We start from the raw sequence: 16,349 nt of genomic DNA on the forward strand, positions 1-16,349 counted from the left end.
ACCTTTTAGAATAGAGTGGAGTGGCTAAATCTGAGAGGGTTTCTACCCAGACTGACCCAACCTCTCACTGCTCCTGTTCATTTATACCAGGCTATAAACAGATGACGGCAGATTAAATATTAACCCTGAATACTGATCCTAAACCCTGTAATGCTACACTACACACACAAAGACATGCACACATGAATGATGTTGAACAAATGGGTGGAGATGAATGAACCAGTTCACTGACCAGTCAGATGACAAGTGTTTAACAAAATAAATAAATAAATAAAAACTCCAAACAAGTACCAAACCAACCGCTTCCACAGAATTTTTATTCGAAAACAGAATATTTGGCAATAAATAGCAGCATATAAAATCATTCTAACAATGTTGTTGTTTATAAAGCAGAATTGTAATTGTTTGCACTGTATTAGCATTTTTCTGAAAACTGAAACCTTTATTTCCTGTCACAATGTCAAATAGAGAGAATGAGTCTGTTCATATTTACAATAGAAGCTTCAATTATATTATTCAGTATTATTATTGTCAGAAAATCTCATAAGACCAAAACTATTAAAGTAACTGCAACTAACGTCTTGGTGTGACATAATTTACTCCTGGTCATAAAATTACTCAGTGTTCCCTCAATCTTATGGGCACCGCATTGATTTCATCCTATACACTATCATCCTATATACTATATTACCATACTATATTTGAGTAACATATCCTAAAATAAGTGTTTATTAATAAACCATTTTTTTTTAATTGACATTATTTAGTAACAAAAGTAGTAAGGAGGCGTGGTAGAGCATTGGTTGGTATGCAGAAGGTAAATGGTCTGCATTTATATAGCACTTTTCTACCTATTGACACACTCAAAGCGCTTTACACTGCTTCTCATTCACACACACACACACACACACACACACACACCGGAGGAGCCGGGGATTGAACCAACAACTGGGGGATTGGTGGACGACTGCTATACCTGTAGTAAGGAGAACTACCTCCTGCGCCACAGTCATCCTAACAAAGAAGCAGAAGGCTGCGGGTTCGAATCCCACTCGCAAAAGGGGAGCATTGCAGCAGGAAGGACATCTGGCACAACAGCTCATGCCAAAACAACATGCGGAACACGTTTCGCTGTGGCGACACCTGAAGGGACAAGCCGCTGATCTTTGACATTATTCAGTAACAACCAGTGAAGTTGTGACTGAGCACAATAAGACAGCATGGGAATCCCTTTGGGTGTGACGATGCTGTTGTCAATGTGCCACACTGAGAAGGTCAAAGGTCAACTCTGTGACATCAAAGGCGAGATGTGAGTGCATGGGATCAAAAAAGACCTCTGGACCTCCTGGTTGGTCAGTGGTGTACTGTATGTGTTTGAGAGAATCAAGGATGTTGTAGATGACTCTGGCTCGCTGCTCCTCTGAGGAAGCGTCCGCCCACTCATAACAGGGCAGCAACGGAGAGTAGAGGAGGATGTAGACAGATGACATGTAGACTTTAACAAAATCCTGTTTCAGATAGGTCAAGTCTCTCTGTAAGCACACAGTGAAGAATGAAAAGTTGATATTATTCTTCAGCATACTGAAGTGGCTATGCACTGGATGAACAGACAAATCACCACGTCAACAAACGGTTACACATACTAACAGCATCCTCTACAGGTTTGTACTGTAATCACACACACACACACACCCCCCTCACCTTCTGTGCCCTCCTCATTCTGGTCAAACCATGCAGCCAGGCAATCTGAAGGAAAAGAGGCAATTACATTTCTAATATTAGTGAGTGATTTGTATTGATTGGGTGTTAAATAATAAGTACTAAACTAAAATGTATATATTTTATTTACTGAGGACATCAGAGGATTTTTAATGATTTGTTTTGTCTAAATACTGTTACAAAGGCTTCTTATGTTGCCTAAGGTAAGACTCTGGCATAAATGCTGAATATTACTGAAGAAAGGACATTAAAACTATTTGGTAGCATTAATACTTGTAAAAGTTTTAATTGCTAAATAAAACTTATATAGAAACAAACAAATTAGAGGAATATGACAATTTCTGCTCTAATGACATTGGAAAAGCACGGCCATGCCTTCCCTACTGACCCTGAGGGCATCCAGCAGATCTGGTTGATCCAGCAGTACAGGGAAGGTAGACAGTATAGGACTACATATTAGATCTGTAACAGGGAGAAAGGTTACTGAATCAAGTTGAACAAAAATTGTGAATATCTTTGATTTGGATAAGAGGCGCTGAAGCTTTGTTACCTGCATTCTGCATGGTAGGCCTTTCCATAAGTAATGTGTCAGCTAGCAGTTGTCTGTGCAGAACCAGCAGGTGGATGCAGCTCTGACAGTGCAGCAGAGTGTCTGGGAGGAGACTGAAAAGGGAAAACATGCTTGTCACTAACATTGACTAACCACTTGCTCATGTACACCTTGGTAGTACGGGTTTGGAACTCCTTTTGCCTTTAGAAAAGACTTAATTCTTATGTGGCCGATTCAACAAGGTGCTGGGAACATTACTTATCAAAAAATGAATGTATGGAGCACATTGAGAGTTTTGCTGCCTTTGCTGGTCCAAACAATCTGGACTAACATTTCAACACACTTGTCTTGACCAAACATTAGTTCCTCCCCCAGTCTAAAGACATGCAGGCTAGGTTAATGGGGGACTCTAAATTGCCCATAGGTGTGAATGTGAATGCAATGGCCCATCTGTGTTTGTCTCTCTGCTGTATGTGTGCTGTGTATTGTATGCATACACATGCATGTGTCTGAGGTGAGCCATGAAGGACTCTTTTTTTGCTTATTCTCTCACCTGAGCTCCGCCCTAGTCCGGCTGTTCATGGATTTCAACTTTATGATCAGCTTGGGCTGACACCTGGCCTTACGTATCTGCTGGAAAACACCAGTTGAGGCTTAAAGAAGGAGAGGAGATGCCCTTATTGTACCCTCATGGCTACAGGTTTGTTTGTTTTTTCACATCAAGCTATTTTAAAATCAGAGTTTACATGTTTCCTCATGTAATAAGACACATGTTTGTTAAAAATGTCTGTGAGGAAACATTTTGAGTTGTCTTGAAAAAGCAACCAGTCTTGATCACAGTTGTTCTACTTACATATTTTGGTGAGTGAAGCCTCCACTGCAACATCCCTTTCATAGGGAGTGCCACCATTCACCAGCAACTCATGGGTCCTAGACACACATCAGATTATATGTTGTATTACAGCAGGTAGGTGTGGTAGGCTTCATTGATATTCATATGAGACATGTATATTTGCATGGGATTCATTTGTTTTGATACACAAATGTTTATGTATATGCACCTGTTTGGGACTGGGTTTCCAGTGTCATCAGTCAGCTTAAGGAAAGCCCAGCCACAGCTCAGGTCCCCTCTCTCTCCTGTTGACTGAAACACACACAAGGACATTTAGGACATGGCTCTTTTCCAAACACCTTATGTTTTCTTACTATGGTAGTTTTAAAAAGATGTATTTTATCTGTTCTGACTAGATCTCTGTTACGTGTATCAGTGTGTGTGTTATTTGCCCTTACATTGCGTATAAAGGTGACTCCCAGTTCAAAGAGAATACCAAGGTTAGGAGAGACCGAGTCACAGCGCAGGAAACAATCTCCATCCAGGAGTGTGGGTAGGATGCCTGTCATCTGGAGCAAACACCAAGAACATTCATACACTAGATTTATATTAAAGGATAGATTTAAGCACAAGATTTTGTTTTGAGCTTGTCAGGTGATGATTGTGGATTGTGGATTGAAGATTTCTGCTTCTTTTGAGTGACAACCATCATTTTTTTAAAGAAGTGCAAGAAGTCATTTGGGTTCACATCAGTTCATATCACCTGACCTGAGAACAAAGGTTTCCACTAGTTTGTAATTCAGTGGTCAAGAATCTTTGACGTACCCTCGGAGAGAAGCTCCACTTCTTGGGACTTTTAGAACTGTAGGTTGCCCTCACTGTATGGATGTTACTCAACACCTGAAACACAATTACTGAGAGTAAAAAGTAAGGAAGGCTACACTGAATAACAATATATTAGCATTATTATTATTACAAAATTTCCCTGAGTTGCCATAAACAAATAGGGGTCTGAGATATGGCAGCATAATAAACCAACAAACAACACTAGAGTGATATATCATTCTTTCCCATAAAAGTGAAACAAATTAACAACAGACAGAATTTTAAGTGGTTTTTTTTTAGCTAATAAATAACAGTGTTTGTTAAGCTGTTCCCACACTGACACTTACTACACAACAGAGATATCCCTAATACCTGAATCCCATCAAAGGCACAGAGGCGGAGGTGTCTACTGAGGACCTGAACTCCAACCCCAGGAGTAGGTATCATCCTGCAGCTCCACAAAGTGAAACAAACACAAGTCCTGACCTGCCGAGCACGAACCTACAGGACCGGAGGCAGTTATGTTAATGACTGGATGGTGTGTTTAGTGAGAAATCAAAAAAAATTATTTTTCATTGTTACGTGCCAGATACAGCCAGTGAAACACACAGACGGACAGACTCACCTTGCCGGTGTCTGGGTTCAGAAAGAGGTCTTTAAAGGAGAGCTGTGATTGGCTAAGTTCAGGCTGAATGTAGTGACTTGCTCTGTATGTTACACCTAGAAAAAAACACAACTTGTCAATTTAATGGGTGTTCACTAAAGCATTACGGTCACTGATAGCAACTGGTACCACTGGTAGTTGTTTTGGTGGTTCAAAAATGGGGAATCACTCAAATTGTCCATATGTGTTACTCTGTGATTGGTGCTATAAATAATTAAATGGCCACTAGTGTACGTAATGAAGGAAAGAACACTTGACTGAGGGAGAAGGAAAATTTCTATCACACGAGTCACAGGTATAGACTGTGTTGAACTTCAAATGTATAATACCTACCTACCTGCAGTTAGTAATAAACTTGATAGTATAAAATGCTATTACATTTTGCTACATAACCACTGTGTTAGCAGGCTTGTTAATAAGTTATATTAACCTTCCTCCACCAGCAGTTTAGTGAGAGTTGATGGTCTGAATCCTGAAGGTATTGCCCCCATGGCAGAAAGCACATCTGTTGCATCAATCTGCAAACACACACACACATTGAAAACCACAACTATACTACACATACACACTATTTGTTGAACAGTAAATTAGCAGTAACATCAGTAGTAGTAAATATCATTGTAGAGTATGTAGTTTTACCTCGGTCAGCGCCTTTCTGACTATGGACCAGTTGGAATGCGAAGCACTTCTGTCACACAACGACAAAAAATTACAGATTTATAAAAATTATTAGTTTCAAACCAACATTCAAATGACTGGTATTTGGTGGTTGTCAGTCATCAGCATAAACAAACTCAGTCAAAAACCTTATTACCCAAAACAAGGACGAGGTCCTTCTGAATAAAAGATAATCTGATGAAAAACACAAATGCAAAAACACCTGGAAGCTGCATATTGATCTTCCTCTTCCACCTCCTCTGACTCTTTCTCCTCATTTTCATCATCACTGTCATCAGTTTCACTGTCAACATCATCATCTTCATCGTCATATTCATCATCAATAGTGGAGCCGATCTGAATTTACAGCACAACACTAAAATTATAAAGAGGAAACTAAAATACTAACCACAATACAGAAGCAGACTTGTGGCTGAAAGGTTGTTGGGTTAAATACTGAAAAATGCTATTAGGAGCTGACGAATGCGTGTTTATTTGACAGCCAGGTGTTGGTCAGCAGCTAATGTACCTTCAGATACGTTTTCGGCACCAGTCCTCTGTTGCCTTTAGCGTCCTGAGCCAACCACCATCCATCAGCTGTCTTCCTAATAATCCTCAAAACATCCCCCCTCTTAAGACCAGCAGAAAACAAATATTGTAAAATGATATGTATTACACACTAACCCTTTTTAAAAAAATTAAATTAGAAGGATAAACTTCACCTGAACAGACAGATCTCCTTCCTGTTCTCCCTTGAAATGACTGAGGACTATGTAGATGTGAGAGTTTGACTGCAGGGGCGGTTTCACAGCTCTACTCTCAGTTTCTTCATTGCTGCCATCGTTATCAACATCTTCATCACTGTCTTCATCATCACCTGTGTCATCATCATCATCCTCGCTGTAGTCTTCTGAAAAATTGCTGTAAATCAAATCACAAAAAGGATATTTTTAGATTTTTACACCAATGTTTTTCTTTTTATTGAGGTTGAAAAAGTAAAAAAAAAAAGTTTGAGCTTTAAAGTTCAAATGCACTGGATATAACAAAGTATGGCAGAGAATCTGACAAAATCTTTTTTTTTTCCTTTACAGTGAACAAACAGGTCTCTGACCCTCCAGCAGTACTGGGTCCTGGTGGCGAAAGCTTCAGAGACAGTGTGTTCAGGAGCTCCGAGATGTTCTGTAGTCGTCTCTCCTCTTCCTGTTTCCTCTGATCATAATTTCCCACTGGGGCGAGTTCATCAGCCTAGCAGGACATCAAGCACTAAATTTTTACTCCTAATTTGTTTCATCTCTTATTCAATTAGCATTTTGTTTTAGTATTTCAAAAGCCCCACACATGTATTATATTTAAGAACAAGGGTAATGTGAGAACTGACATTGGTCTAGCAACAGAACTGGTTGCATGTGATTTTGATTATTACATTAAGTTCTTTTGAAATGGGTTTCAGAATAATAATTAAATCTACTGATATTACAACACTTACTTTTGTCAGTTTCTTAAGTGTCTTCAGTGTCTTCTCTGTCGACGTCAGCAGTTCTTGACATCTGTGTGCCATAGACATAATTACAGTGAAATCAAACCTCAAAGCAATAAGTTCTACCAGGGGGAGTGGTGCCCAAATTCCTCAGGTACATGAAGCACCGTTGCGGTTCTTTAAAAGACGTTTACCTCTTAAAGGCGTCCTCATTGGATCCAACCTGACTCTGCACATCCTTCACCAAACTGTCCACCTGGATTAGGACAATGCGAGGACATTATAGAATACAAGAAGTTGAATTCTACAAATTCTATTTATTTGTTTTAATCTGACCCTGGTTTTTGACAGTGGTCCTTTTTTCTTTTTTGTAAAATAGATTATACCAAATGATCAAATGTTAATAATCCTCGGTTAGTCGAGAGCATTCATGGTGCAAAAACATTTGTATTCCCAACGTTATGCTGCACCGTTGTAAATGCATAGCTAACTAGTTACCGTTAACGTCACGTTCAATTCCAAACGACTTTGCTGAGGTTAGCAGCTATTCCTTTCACAAACCACCGCGAGAAGTACACAGTCAGTAAGAAGTCCAGAACTAACCTGTTTCTGGATTTCAACCACTTCTCTCTGAACAAGTTGTAAAGGTCCTTTTCTTTTTGGTGGCATTTATAAGCGGCTTTGCGAAGCATAAACCTTGCGTTAGCTGTGCTAGCTGACGCTATTCCTCTGGTCGCTAAGCAACAGAGTACTTCTTCGGGGCTTGTCTGGAATAGGTTCTTTCCTAGATATTGTGTTTTTCTTACATGTAAATATATTTCAAAACTGCTGTATATTCATCTTTAATATATTTAAAACTTATCATACAGAAATGCTCACAAGTTGAAAAGCTTTTTCTTCCTGGATTAATTGACGATTGGTTTTAAGCTTCCGCCACCTACTGGATTGGAGGGAGGCCCGGGGGGGGATGGGGGGGGGGGGCATTTTCGAGTGACGTTATTGTATGGTGGCCCAAAATGGACAAATAGGTAAAAAATAAAATAAACCAATAAAAACAGAAATAATGCAATACATCCATTAATGCTGAAACATATAAATACATGTGAATAAATAACTCAATATGGAAATATATAAATACATTGGCAGTATTGAAATGTATTTATTGCTAATTAATTTAAACCATTTCTCTTTCTCTCTCTCTCTCTCTCTCTCTCTCTCTCTCTCTCTCTCTCTCTCTCTCTCTCTCTCTCTCTTTCTCTCTCTCAATTTTTATGTCCCTTTTCGGCCTAGGTAGTCATTCGTCGCTCATGGCTTCTCCGATCGCTATCATTCAAGGAGCGAACAGAGGATTGGGGCTTGAATTTTGCAAGCATATCTTGAAAAACAAAACCCCCGCTTCTGTTATAGCGACATGCCGAAACCCAGACGGAGCTGTCGATTTGCGGTCCCTGGTCCGTGAACATCCGGACAGACTCACGGTCCTTAAACTAGACGTGAACCGGGAGGAAGACATCCGCGAAGCTGCGGAACGGGTTAAGAGCAGTTTTGGTGGAGTTGATCTAATTGTCAACTCCTCGGCCATACTTCACCCTACCGGGAAAGGAGAGACCAGCCTGAGAGATGTGTCTGCACAGGTTAAACACAGCCTTAAAGCACATTTGTATTTACACTATTATGTTCAACAAGTCAGCAAACGTTTTCTTCACTGGGCATCAGTAAAACTAATTTAAGATTTCTGTTCCCAGATTCATGTAGTAGTACATATTGCATGTCTGTAATTTCCATCTCATATTCACCCAACTTATTGTACAATCGATTGAATAGTTGATCTGTATTGACTGACACATTTTCCCAATCAGGGCCTTATTTCAACATTGACTACCAACACGGTGGGCCCACTGGTTATGGCCAAGCACTTTGCCCCCCTCCTTCAGAAAGGGGGAGGTGGTTTTGGTCAGCAGCCTGTAGAGAAAGTTAAACAGCACAGCGGGATTATCATCAACATCACTGCCAAAGTGGGATCCATTGGCGACAATGGTAGGTAATGTAGAAAACCTTTTATATAGTTGTTCTATAAAAGGTTATTATTTCCGTATTATTTTCCCTTCTAACCTCTGTAGTAATGTGTCTATGCTTATGTGTTTAGGCTAATGCATTTGTGTGATTTCCCCTGTCCACCTGTCAGGTCTTGGTGGGTGGTATAGTTACAGAATGTCTAAAGCAGCTCTTAATATGGCCACAAGGAATCTGTCTATAGAGTTGGGACGCAGTCGACCCATTGTAAGTTCCCATGTTTGTTTGTTTTTAATACCTAAATGGAGACTTTTGGTAGACATAGAAGTTGTATTGAGAAGTTGATGGATGATGTTCTTACACATGCACACATACTCATAGCTGGTATCTGATTAACTTGTTTCTGATTTTTATTTTTTTTTTCAGGTGGTGTGTGTGTCCTTACATCCTGGTACAGTAAACACAGACCTCTCCCGGCCATATCACAGGAATGTGCCAAAAGACAAGTTGTTCAGTACACAGCACTCTGTGAACTGTCTAATGAAAATTATTGAAACGTTGAATATTGAAAAGACTGGCAAGGTATACAGCTGGGATGGGAATGAACTTCCGTGGTAGAAACAAGACCTGGACGGAGGGAATTTATTCGCCTTATGTCTCAGTATGCAGACTTTGCGGTAAATTGTTAATGGTCCATGACAAATCTCTTCCACTACCTCACAACCAGCCAAAGTGCTCAAATCTTCTGTTACATCTATTATGGACATGTATAGCTTTTTTATGGTTAAACAACTTGAAGCAATTATACCTGTACTACTGATCTATGGCAAGGGCTTTGGTGGTAGAAATAATGCAATACCATACTAAAGTTGGGTTTTTGCATTGTCAGTTTAACATTGTGAGTGACATGTGTATTCATGTTCTTGCTAAGAATTGGATGATAAAGCTGATTCCACTCACAAGCTCAAAACCGAGGGATGTTTAATTTAGCATCGAGGCTGGAGCTGCTTGGTGTCCCAAGTGTGAAAATGACAAATTTCTGTGTTCAGAAGCTTTTCACTAAAGCTGGAAATAAGCCCTTTTAATAAATAAAGATTGGCAAAGAATTTTCATTTTATTTTTCAAAATTTGAAAAGTAGATTTTGTTAGCAACATATTTTCAGTATCAAACCTGCGTCACCTCAAATATGTTTTACAGGTCTTGTTAAATCAAGTAGGTAAAAGCGTCTCAGCATTCTAAACACTGCTTTGACTGCATCTTGTAAAATGTTTTTCATACCATATTTATCTGATCTTTTAGTACAGGTTACCATGGTAATGTATTAGATGATTATTATTAACAACTATGCTTCAACTACCTTTCATATTTCATATAGTAATCGTTTCCTCTATCTTAAGATAAGAGGAAGCTAAGATGCAATCACCCTTGGACCATGCAGGACTCTTGGCAGAACATACCTTTTACCAGAAGATGGCAGCATTTCAAGACTCAGGCAGTGCACTTTGGCATCTACAATATTCCCAATCATGGATTTCTCTCAATTCAGATAATGCCATTAGAGAAATGTTTGTCCACAACACTGCCAGTAATGATGCTGATTAATATAGCCCAATATTCCTATACTTGTTATTCTACCCTGTATAAGTTATGATAGTACATCACCATCAATCTAACTTCAATTGCATGTGCTCCCCTTCTAAATATAAGTCTATATAAAATCTTATGGCTATGTTTGTTTTTAACTCATTACCTATAAGTTTCCGCATTGACATTAGTCTTATTTTTTTGTAGTAGTATCAGTTCCACCCCTTACCCATAGCATAGTGTATGGTGTATGACTGCATTTAAAGTGAATTCTAAGAAAGAAATATCTTGCGAAATGGATGCGCTTATTTTTCTTTATCAATTTGCCTTATTGTTCCTTGACCTTTGGATCTTGACTGAACTGTGCTTGCTCTCCAGTGCTCCGTTTGTTCTCCTTCGTTATAGTGCTAATATTTCGAGTCTTTTAAAAATAAACCAATGCATCCAAGTGTGGCTGTTTCTATGTTATTGCATTTTATTGCAGCATACCACACAATTGTGTTCGGGATCCCAGGCATCCGAAGTAAATGATGTGCATGATAATAAAAGACTTGCTATTAGAGTCTATTTTGTTCCTGGAATAAATATATTTCTATAATAAGCTATGCTGTTGCATGCAACTACATGTGGTTATTGAATTTCACTGACTGATGGCAGCTTTGTGCACACATCACGAGGAATGACAGCGGCCATGGCGCTTGTAAATAAAGAGCCATCAGCTGCACAGCCTGTGTAAATATACGTTAGACTTTGTTCAGTAAAAAAAAGGCGGAGAGCAACTGCGACGTATTGTCACATTGCGACACAGGACGAGTCCATTCTTGCTCTCCTTTGTGTTATAGTGAAGAATTTCTGTGTGATTCCACTGCAGCGGGAGGGGGGAAGGAACCGGTCGGAGGAGGTGAACGGGTTCAGGCCTAGGCTGGAGGAGCTGCTGTGACGTAGCAGTCCACCAACACACTGGCTGCCGCTGCGCCTGCCAGGATCTCAATGTGGAGAAATGACCGCGAGTGACCTCAAAGGAAACGCTGTGATTTAGTGCTGCTCGCTTGCTAATTTTCTAATACGTCAAACCAACAATGCACGTCGAATTTTAAGTCGATGGTTTACAGCAAAAACAACGGTACACTGAGGAAAGAGTAAGTTTTAACTTTAGCCTAGAAGCGGCTAACATCAGCTTGCTAAGCTAACGGTTTGCCATTGCTAGCGGCTAGGCTTCTGCATTTTGTCTGCTGCAGATGATAGGTTTTTCTAGCTGTTGTCATGGAAAAAGCTAAGTCAATGATGGACAAGAAAGGAGCGTCAGGACCGTTTCATGTCACCAACGGGCAGAGTCAGAGGGGGGTTCACGGGCACGTTGTTGTGGCCGCAAATGCCAGTGGGAGTGCATTTGGCTGCAGCACCGGATCCAACTGCATCGACGCCTTTGACGGCGTGCATCACCTGCACCGTGGGGGGGATGCCGAGTGCAATGGATCCCCGGCCAAGAGATGCAGGCTACGGAGGCGGACGGAGTCCATGAGACGGCACAGACCCCGTAAGTGTCAATCAACTTGGAGAAAAAACTAAACAAACAGGTTTGCGGTATGTTGTGTGAAACCGGTCGGGTGGCTGCAACCCTCTCCCCTGCAATACCGATCAGCCGGTTTGCGCAACCATGGCATGTTGAAATGAGAGTGACAGCCAACGTGCATTCCTATTAACTGCTAATATAGTTTCGTGGTTAATTTGTGTTTTAAATTGCAACTTTGCTCCTTCAGCGGGTCCTCAATTTGGTTTAATCTGACAAGCTTGCCATCGCCTGGGAGATCTCCTATTGTTTTAATGAACCATTGGTTGCATCTGCTGCACCGTGGTTGGTCGGCTCCCGGTTGTGAAAAAGCTCCTGATAAATGGGCTTGGCTTGTCTCAGCCAATAAACACAAGACTCTTGTCTTCAGCAGGCAGGGTAGATGGGGACGCCTACACCCGCCCAATGTCTACCGATGGTTTCGGGTGATGTGTGTGTAAAGATCATCCTAGAAAACCGTGCAGTTTCAGTGAAGAATGTAGACAAGTGTCGTTTTTTTTTCAGCGTGTGAAGTCTCTTTAAATAACCTGGGCTGACTGAAGCATTTCAGGTTTTTCTTTGACAAGTCTTAGTTCCGTCTTTGTGTGCACACGTGAGCTGATCTTTTGCCTCATAATGAAGCTTATAAGTGAAAAGAAACCCGGTAAGTGTGAGCTGGTATTTCGTTGTTGTTAAGAGACGTAGATGGCTGCATAAAACCATATTTTTTAATCTTTTTACTACTTTATTTAAGTTTTAATTAACTACCATAACTTATAATTTGGCGTTAATGACTATGAAATTTAGTTATTAACGCCACTTAATTTCCTAAACGAATTAGATTACTGCTTCAGCCAGACTGCTCAGTCCCGGGTTATCATAGATCTGTCCAAAAGTTACCGTGTCCTTTTGTTTTCATCCTGATTATTTATAGCGCCCCCACTCGGTAGCTATTGTTATGTTGACGTTAATGTCGGGAATAACGAGACTGACAGGACACTCGCGATGTTTTGGAATACGCAGTTCGTTTAAAACGCTTGTTTCCGAGTTTTCTGGTGATATATCCGGCACAAAGGGAGACTCTTCTAACTATCTGGATGAAAAAATATTTCGTCTGCGGCACAGTTATTACATTTTTAACCTTTTTTTTCCGAACATTCAACTCCAGATTAGGCGGTCGGCAGGCCGCCATCTTTGTTTTGATGCAGAAAGTCACAATTTGAGAAGCAGTTTAAACGCTATTAAAAACAACAATCAGTAGATTGAGTGTTTTATTATCCAGATGAACATAAGAGTGTGTGGGGATTGTGCAGATCCTTTCAGAACCACTGTAAATGTTTTTAAACATCTTTCTGGGTTTTTCTAATGTTGTTGGTTAATTAACCTTTAGCCAAGCAGGTGGTGACGTCTGTGAAGATTGTAAATAATAAACGCAGGGGCCACATAGGGGTTATTTGAAATATGAGAGAAGGCAAATAATGTATGTTTAAGAATAACAGACAGACAAACAGACCTGACTGAGTTAAGCAGACAGGATGATTGCTGCCCATGGTAAAGAAATTTAACTTAATATACTCATTTCATTTTTGGGGGGCTGCTCAGTAAAAGCTCCCAGGGTGCTTTGTGTACCTGTCATGGTAAAACAGAGAGGCAGTCTTTGGATAGGGGTGGTCAGCATTCCTTATTTGTCATTATTTTGGAAAGAGAAGAGTGGGGACCCTTTTTGTTCCCATTCTTTTACCTGCTCACTTGTGACAAGCCTGTATATTAATCAGAAGCATGCTGATCATTCAAAAGTGTGGTTTATTGTCTTACCATAGAGTCTTGTAATGACTGTAATGAGTTTTTATTTTCAAGTATTAAGATTTTATTCAGCAAAACACAGAAGTAGTGGGACCAACATCAGTTCAGCCTTTTACTGTGTGGCTGTGGGCATTAAGGAAATATAGCATACCATAACATTGTGATAATGTTGTAGTTATATCTGCTAGAGTAATTACTCATTGTATTATTTTTTTTGGGATGCAGTTATTTATCGTATGGCTATATGACACTTGTATATTATAATTGTTTATGATTAGTTACAGCCTTTTAAAAGCCTTTTTTACCATCAGCTTTGGGTCTGGCAGGTTAGGGATATTTATGTAAGAACAGTTAACCACGGCTTTTGCTTGCTGTGATGCTTACTTGAGTAAATAACTTCTTTGTTCCAATGTTTGATGTAGTTTAGTTATGGGGGCATTTCTGTGAAATAAATTAAATATGCAACACAGAAAGATAAAGCAGAATCATCACATGCAAAAATGTTGGAGAACCGCGAAAGCAATTTTAACAGTTTGACAGTTAGCTGCAGATATATGGTTCTAAAGTCCCACTTTAAACCACCATGGTCACCAAGGAGAAACTACAACTGTACACAAAATTGGTTTGTTTTTTCTTACATCATATGGTCTATAGTTATGGATGGAAACATCAGAGAAGAATCAGACAAGCTGGTGCTGCAGCGACCATTGGTGAGGAAAAAAAGACCCACAGAGTTGGCCCATATTACATAATTAAGGGCACATCTCATCAGTAAACGCTGGAATGTCCGGTCAGAGCTCCTCTGCTTTATGGCTGAATTATCCTTGGATTGAAGCCACCCGCCCTGATAAATCCAGATAACCCTCAGAGCTTTCAACCACCAAGGGCTGACCCCACAATGTATCCCCCTGGAGAATGTGATTTTTCACCTTTTGTCTTTTTCAGATGTTTGGGGTGGTTTAGAATCAGGGTTACATTAGCGGAACATTCCTGCAGTTTACACAAGTTTGTACGGAGTGTCTCCAACAACACAGACATGTGCAGTGTTTTAGTACAGATGGAGAATAGAAACAAAACATGCAAAAATAGCTAAAATGATCATTACCAAGATACGGTTATGTATTACATGGAGATCATGTGCAAATTTAGCATTACACCTGTATAGACATTAATGCCGAATATGTATTGTAAATTGTGTGTGTGTTTATACATTTTCTATAAGCTTTTGTGTGACACATTTTTTATTCAAACTGGTTTGTAGACACATTTGTGTTTATGGTATTAGTAAAACTGTGTGTTATTTGAATGTGCCAAGCTAGTCAGCCTACAACAGGTTTATCTTTACAAAAATAAGAGACAATCATCTCTCTTAGCTTGCCAACTTAATATACAGTATGCGTGTTGGTGTTTGCAAGGTGTTGACCGATGCTTCTGTGTCCATGTGTCATTAACACACATGGTTTTGAAGCATCATTTGTTGCATCACTGTGTCTGCTGTGTGTGATAACATTAAAATATAAACAGAAAGCTCAGCACTATTAGTACGCTGTATAATTATCAATATACAGTTTTTTACGTCACAGTGACAGAGCTTATGTACATAAATCATATTTGACAAAAACAGATACACATAAATGCTACAGACCGAATAAGAAGTAAAAGTTTGGCATATAGTATAATTATTGATTTAGTTCACAGGCAGTCAAAATACAAAAACAGGCTGCCAATACAAAGTTTTGTACCAGAACCTAGCAAACGAAAGTGCAGGTCTAAATCTGAGGAATCCCAGACAAGCCATTATTTCAAATTAGGACCGTGTGATTTAGAGGGGGAGGATGGGTCAAGGATCATACAGCCAAAAATTAAAGTAATATTTTGAAATAATCTACAGTTTGAGTTTATTTATTTTACATTATTGTGTAATGATTGAACATAAAAAGAAGCATTTTTCGATAAACCAAGCATTTTAGTGTCACATATAGCACAAATAATGGCATTCCTCCATGAAAAAAATCAGTCAAGAGTAATGAAAGACAAAACATCCTGTGATGTTATGGTTAGTAATGAGTTTATTATTATGTTCTTCAGCACATTGGTGTATTTTCTGGCCTTATCGCACAAACATGCTGTACAAGTGTAATTCCTGTATTCTCTACACAGTATAGCAACACACTTTCACAAAGCCTGTGTGAGAAACTTGAGCCAAAAGGTTAAGCAACAGGAAATGTGTTTAAAACAGTTGTTGCCGATTAGCTTTTCAGCACCTAAAAGATTAACAGGGACCATAGTGCAAAACATTTATCAAGCCTTCAAGAGTTTATTATTCAAGTCAGGCTGTACACACAAGCATATCTCAAACACGGGCATGCAGCGCAAGGTGTGTTACGCAGGAGACCTTTCCCCTGCATAAACATAAATCACTCCTCACCATTAACCCTGATCTTTGTCACAGTGACTTTTAACTGGACCTAGTGTGTGTGTGTGTTGTGTATATGTGTACTTACGTGAGGATAATAGGACACCTGCAGAATTTGAGAATGCATAAACACTGTGGGATTATGTTTAATTTTCGTATTGTTTATGGAAGGAGTTTTGGGTATTGAATACTGATCAGCGACAAAAAGCGATAATTTATTGTTGAGCCTCAGGGAGCAACATTTCATAGCTGTGGTGCA

The 16,349-nt window shown here is 39.6% G+C and overlaps 3 protein-coding genes across 7 annotated transcripts in view; 2 read left to right on the forward strand and 1 right to left on the reverse strand.

The window, feature by feature from the left end:
• Positions 1–304: 304 nt before the first annotated feature.
• Positions 305–7,658, reverse strand: nphp1 (nephronophthisis 1). The gene is made up of 20 exons (XM_067514234.1): positions 7,328–7,658; positions 6,919–6,980; positions 6,734–6,794; positions 6,359–6,492; positions 5,970–6,168; positions 5,777–5,878; positions 5,471–5,604; positions 5,230–5,278; positions 5,021–5,108; positions 4,552–4,646; positions 4,299–4,427; positions 3,927–4,001; positions 3,560–3,670; positions 3,331–3,413; positions 3,123–3,199; positions 2,823–2,922; positions 2,270–2,382; positions 2,108–2,181; positions 1,702–1,746; positions 305–1,532 (listed from the first exon to the last, which is right to left on the reverse strand). The coding sequence occupies exons 1-20, from the start codon at positions 7,391–7,393 to the stop codon at positions 1,254–1,256; spliced, it is 2,076 nt and encodes a 691-aa protein (XP_067370335.1). The 5' UTR covers positions 7,394–7,658; the 3' UTR covers positions 305–1,253.
• A 328-nt stretch (positions 7,659–7,986) lies between these two features.
• Positions 7,987–10,770, forward strand: zgc:65997 (uncharacterized protein LOC794398 homolog). Of its 2 annotated transcripts, XR_010915085.1 has the most exons (5): positions 7,987–8,358; positions 8,584–8,761; positions 8,910–9,004; positions 9,164–9,414; positions 10,136–10,770. XR_010915085.1 is itself a non-coding variant. In XM_067514481.1 (4 exons), exons 1-4 carry the CDS (start codon positions 7,996–7,998, stop codon positions 9,353–9,355), a joined length of 828 nt encoding a protein of 275 aa, XP_067370582.1. In that variant the 5' UTR covers positions 7,987–7,995; the 3' UTR covers positions 9,356–10,770. The 2 variants fall into 2 exon arrangements, 1 of the variants encoding a protein (XP_067370582.1); XM_067514481.1 differs by having other exon boundaries at positions 9,164–10,770.
• Positions 10,771–11,121: 351 nt separating this feature from the next.
• pank1a (pantothenate kinase 1a) overlaps positions 11,122–16,349 on the forward strand; it is a 283,668-nt gene continuing 278,440 nt past the window's right edge. For 2 of the 4 annotated variants that reach the window (XR_010915076.1, XM_067514380.1), the window contains exon 1: positions 11,122–11,859. Coding sequence is in view for 2 of the 4 variants with exons in the window: in XM_067514380.1 (XP_067370481.1) it covers positions 11,586–11,859 (274 nt within the window). In the remaining 2 variants the exon portion in view is untranslated. Of the gene's footprint in view, positions 11,860–12,278; positions 12,536–16,349 lie in introns of those variants that run through there. The other 2 variants (XM_067514402.1, XM_067514393.1) reach the window with 2 other exon arrangements.

The sequence above is a fragment of the Channa argus genome, chromosome 1 (genome assembly GCF_033026475.1).
Source record: "Channa argus isolate prfri chromosome 1, Channa argus male v1.0, whole genome shotgun sequence".
In the NCBI taxonomy this organism is placed as follows: domain Eukaryota; kingdom Metazoa; phylum Chordata; class Actinopteri; order Anabantiformes; family Channidae; genus Channa; species Channa argus.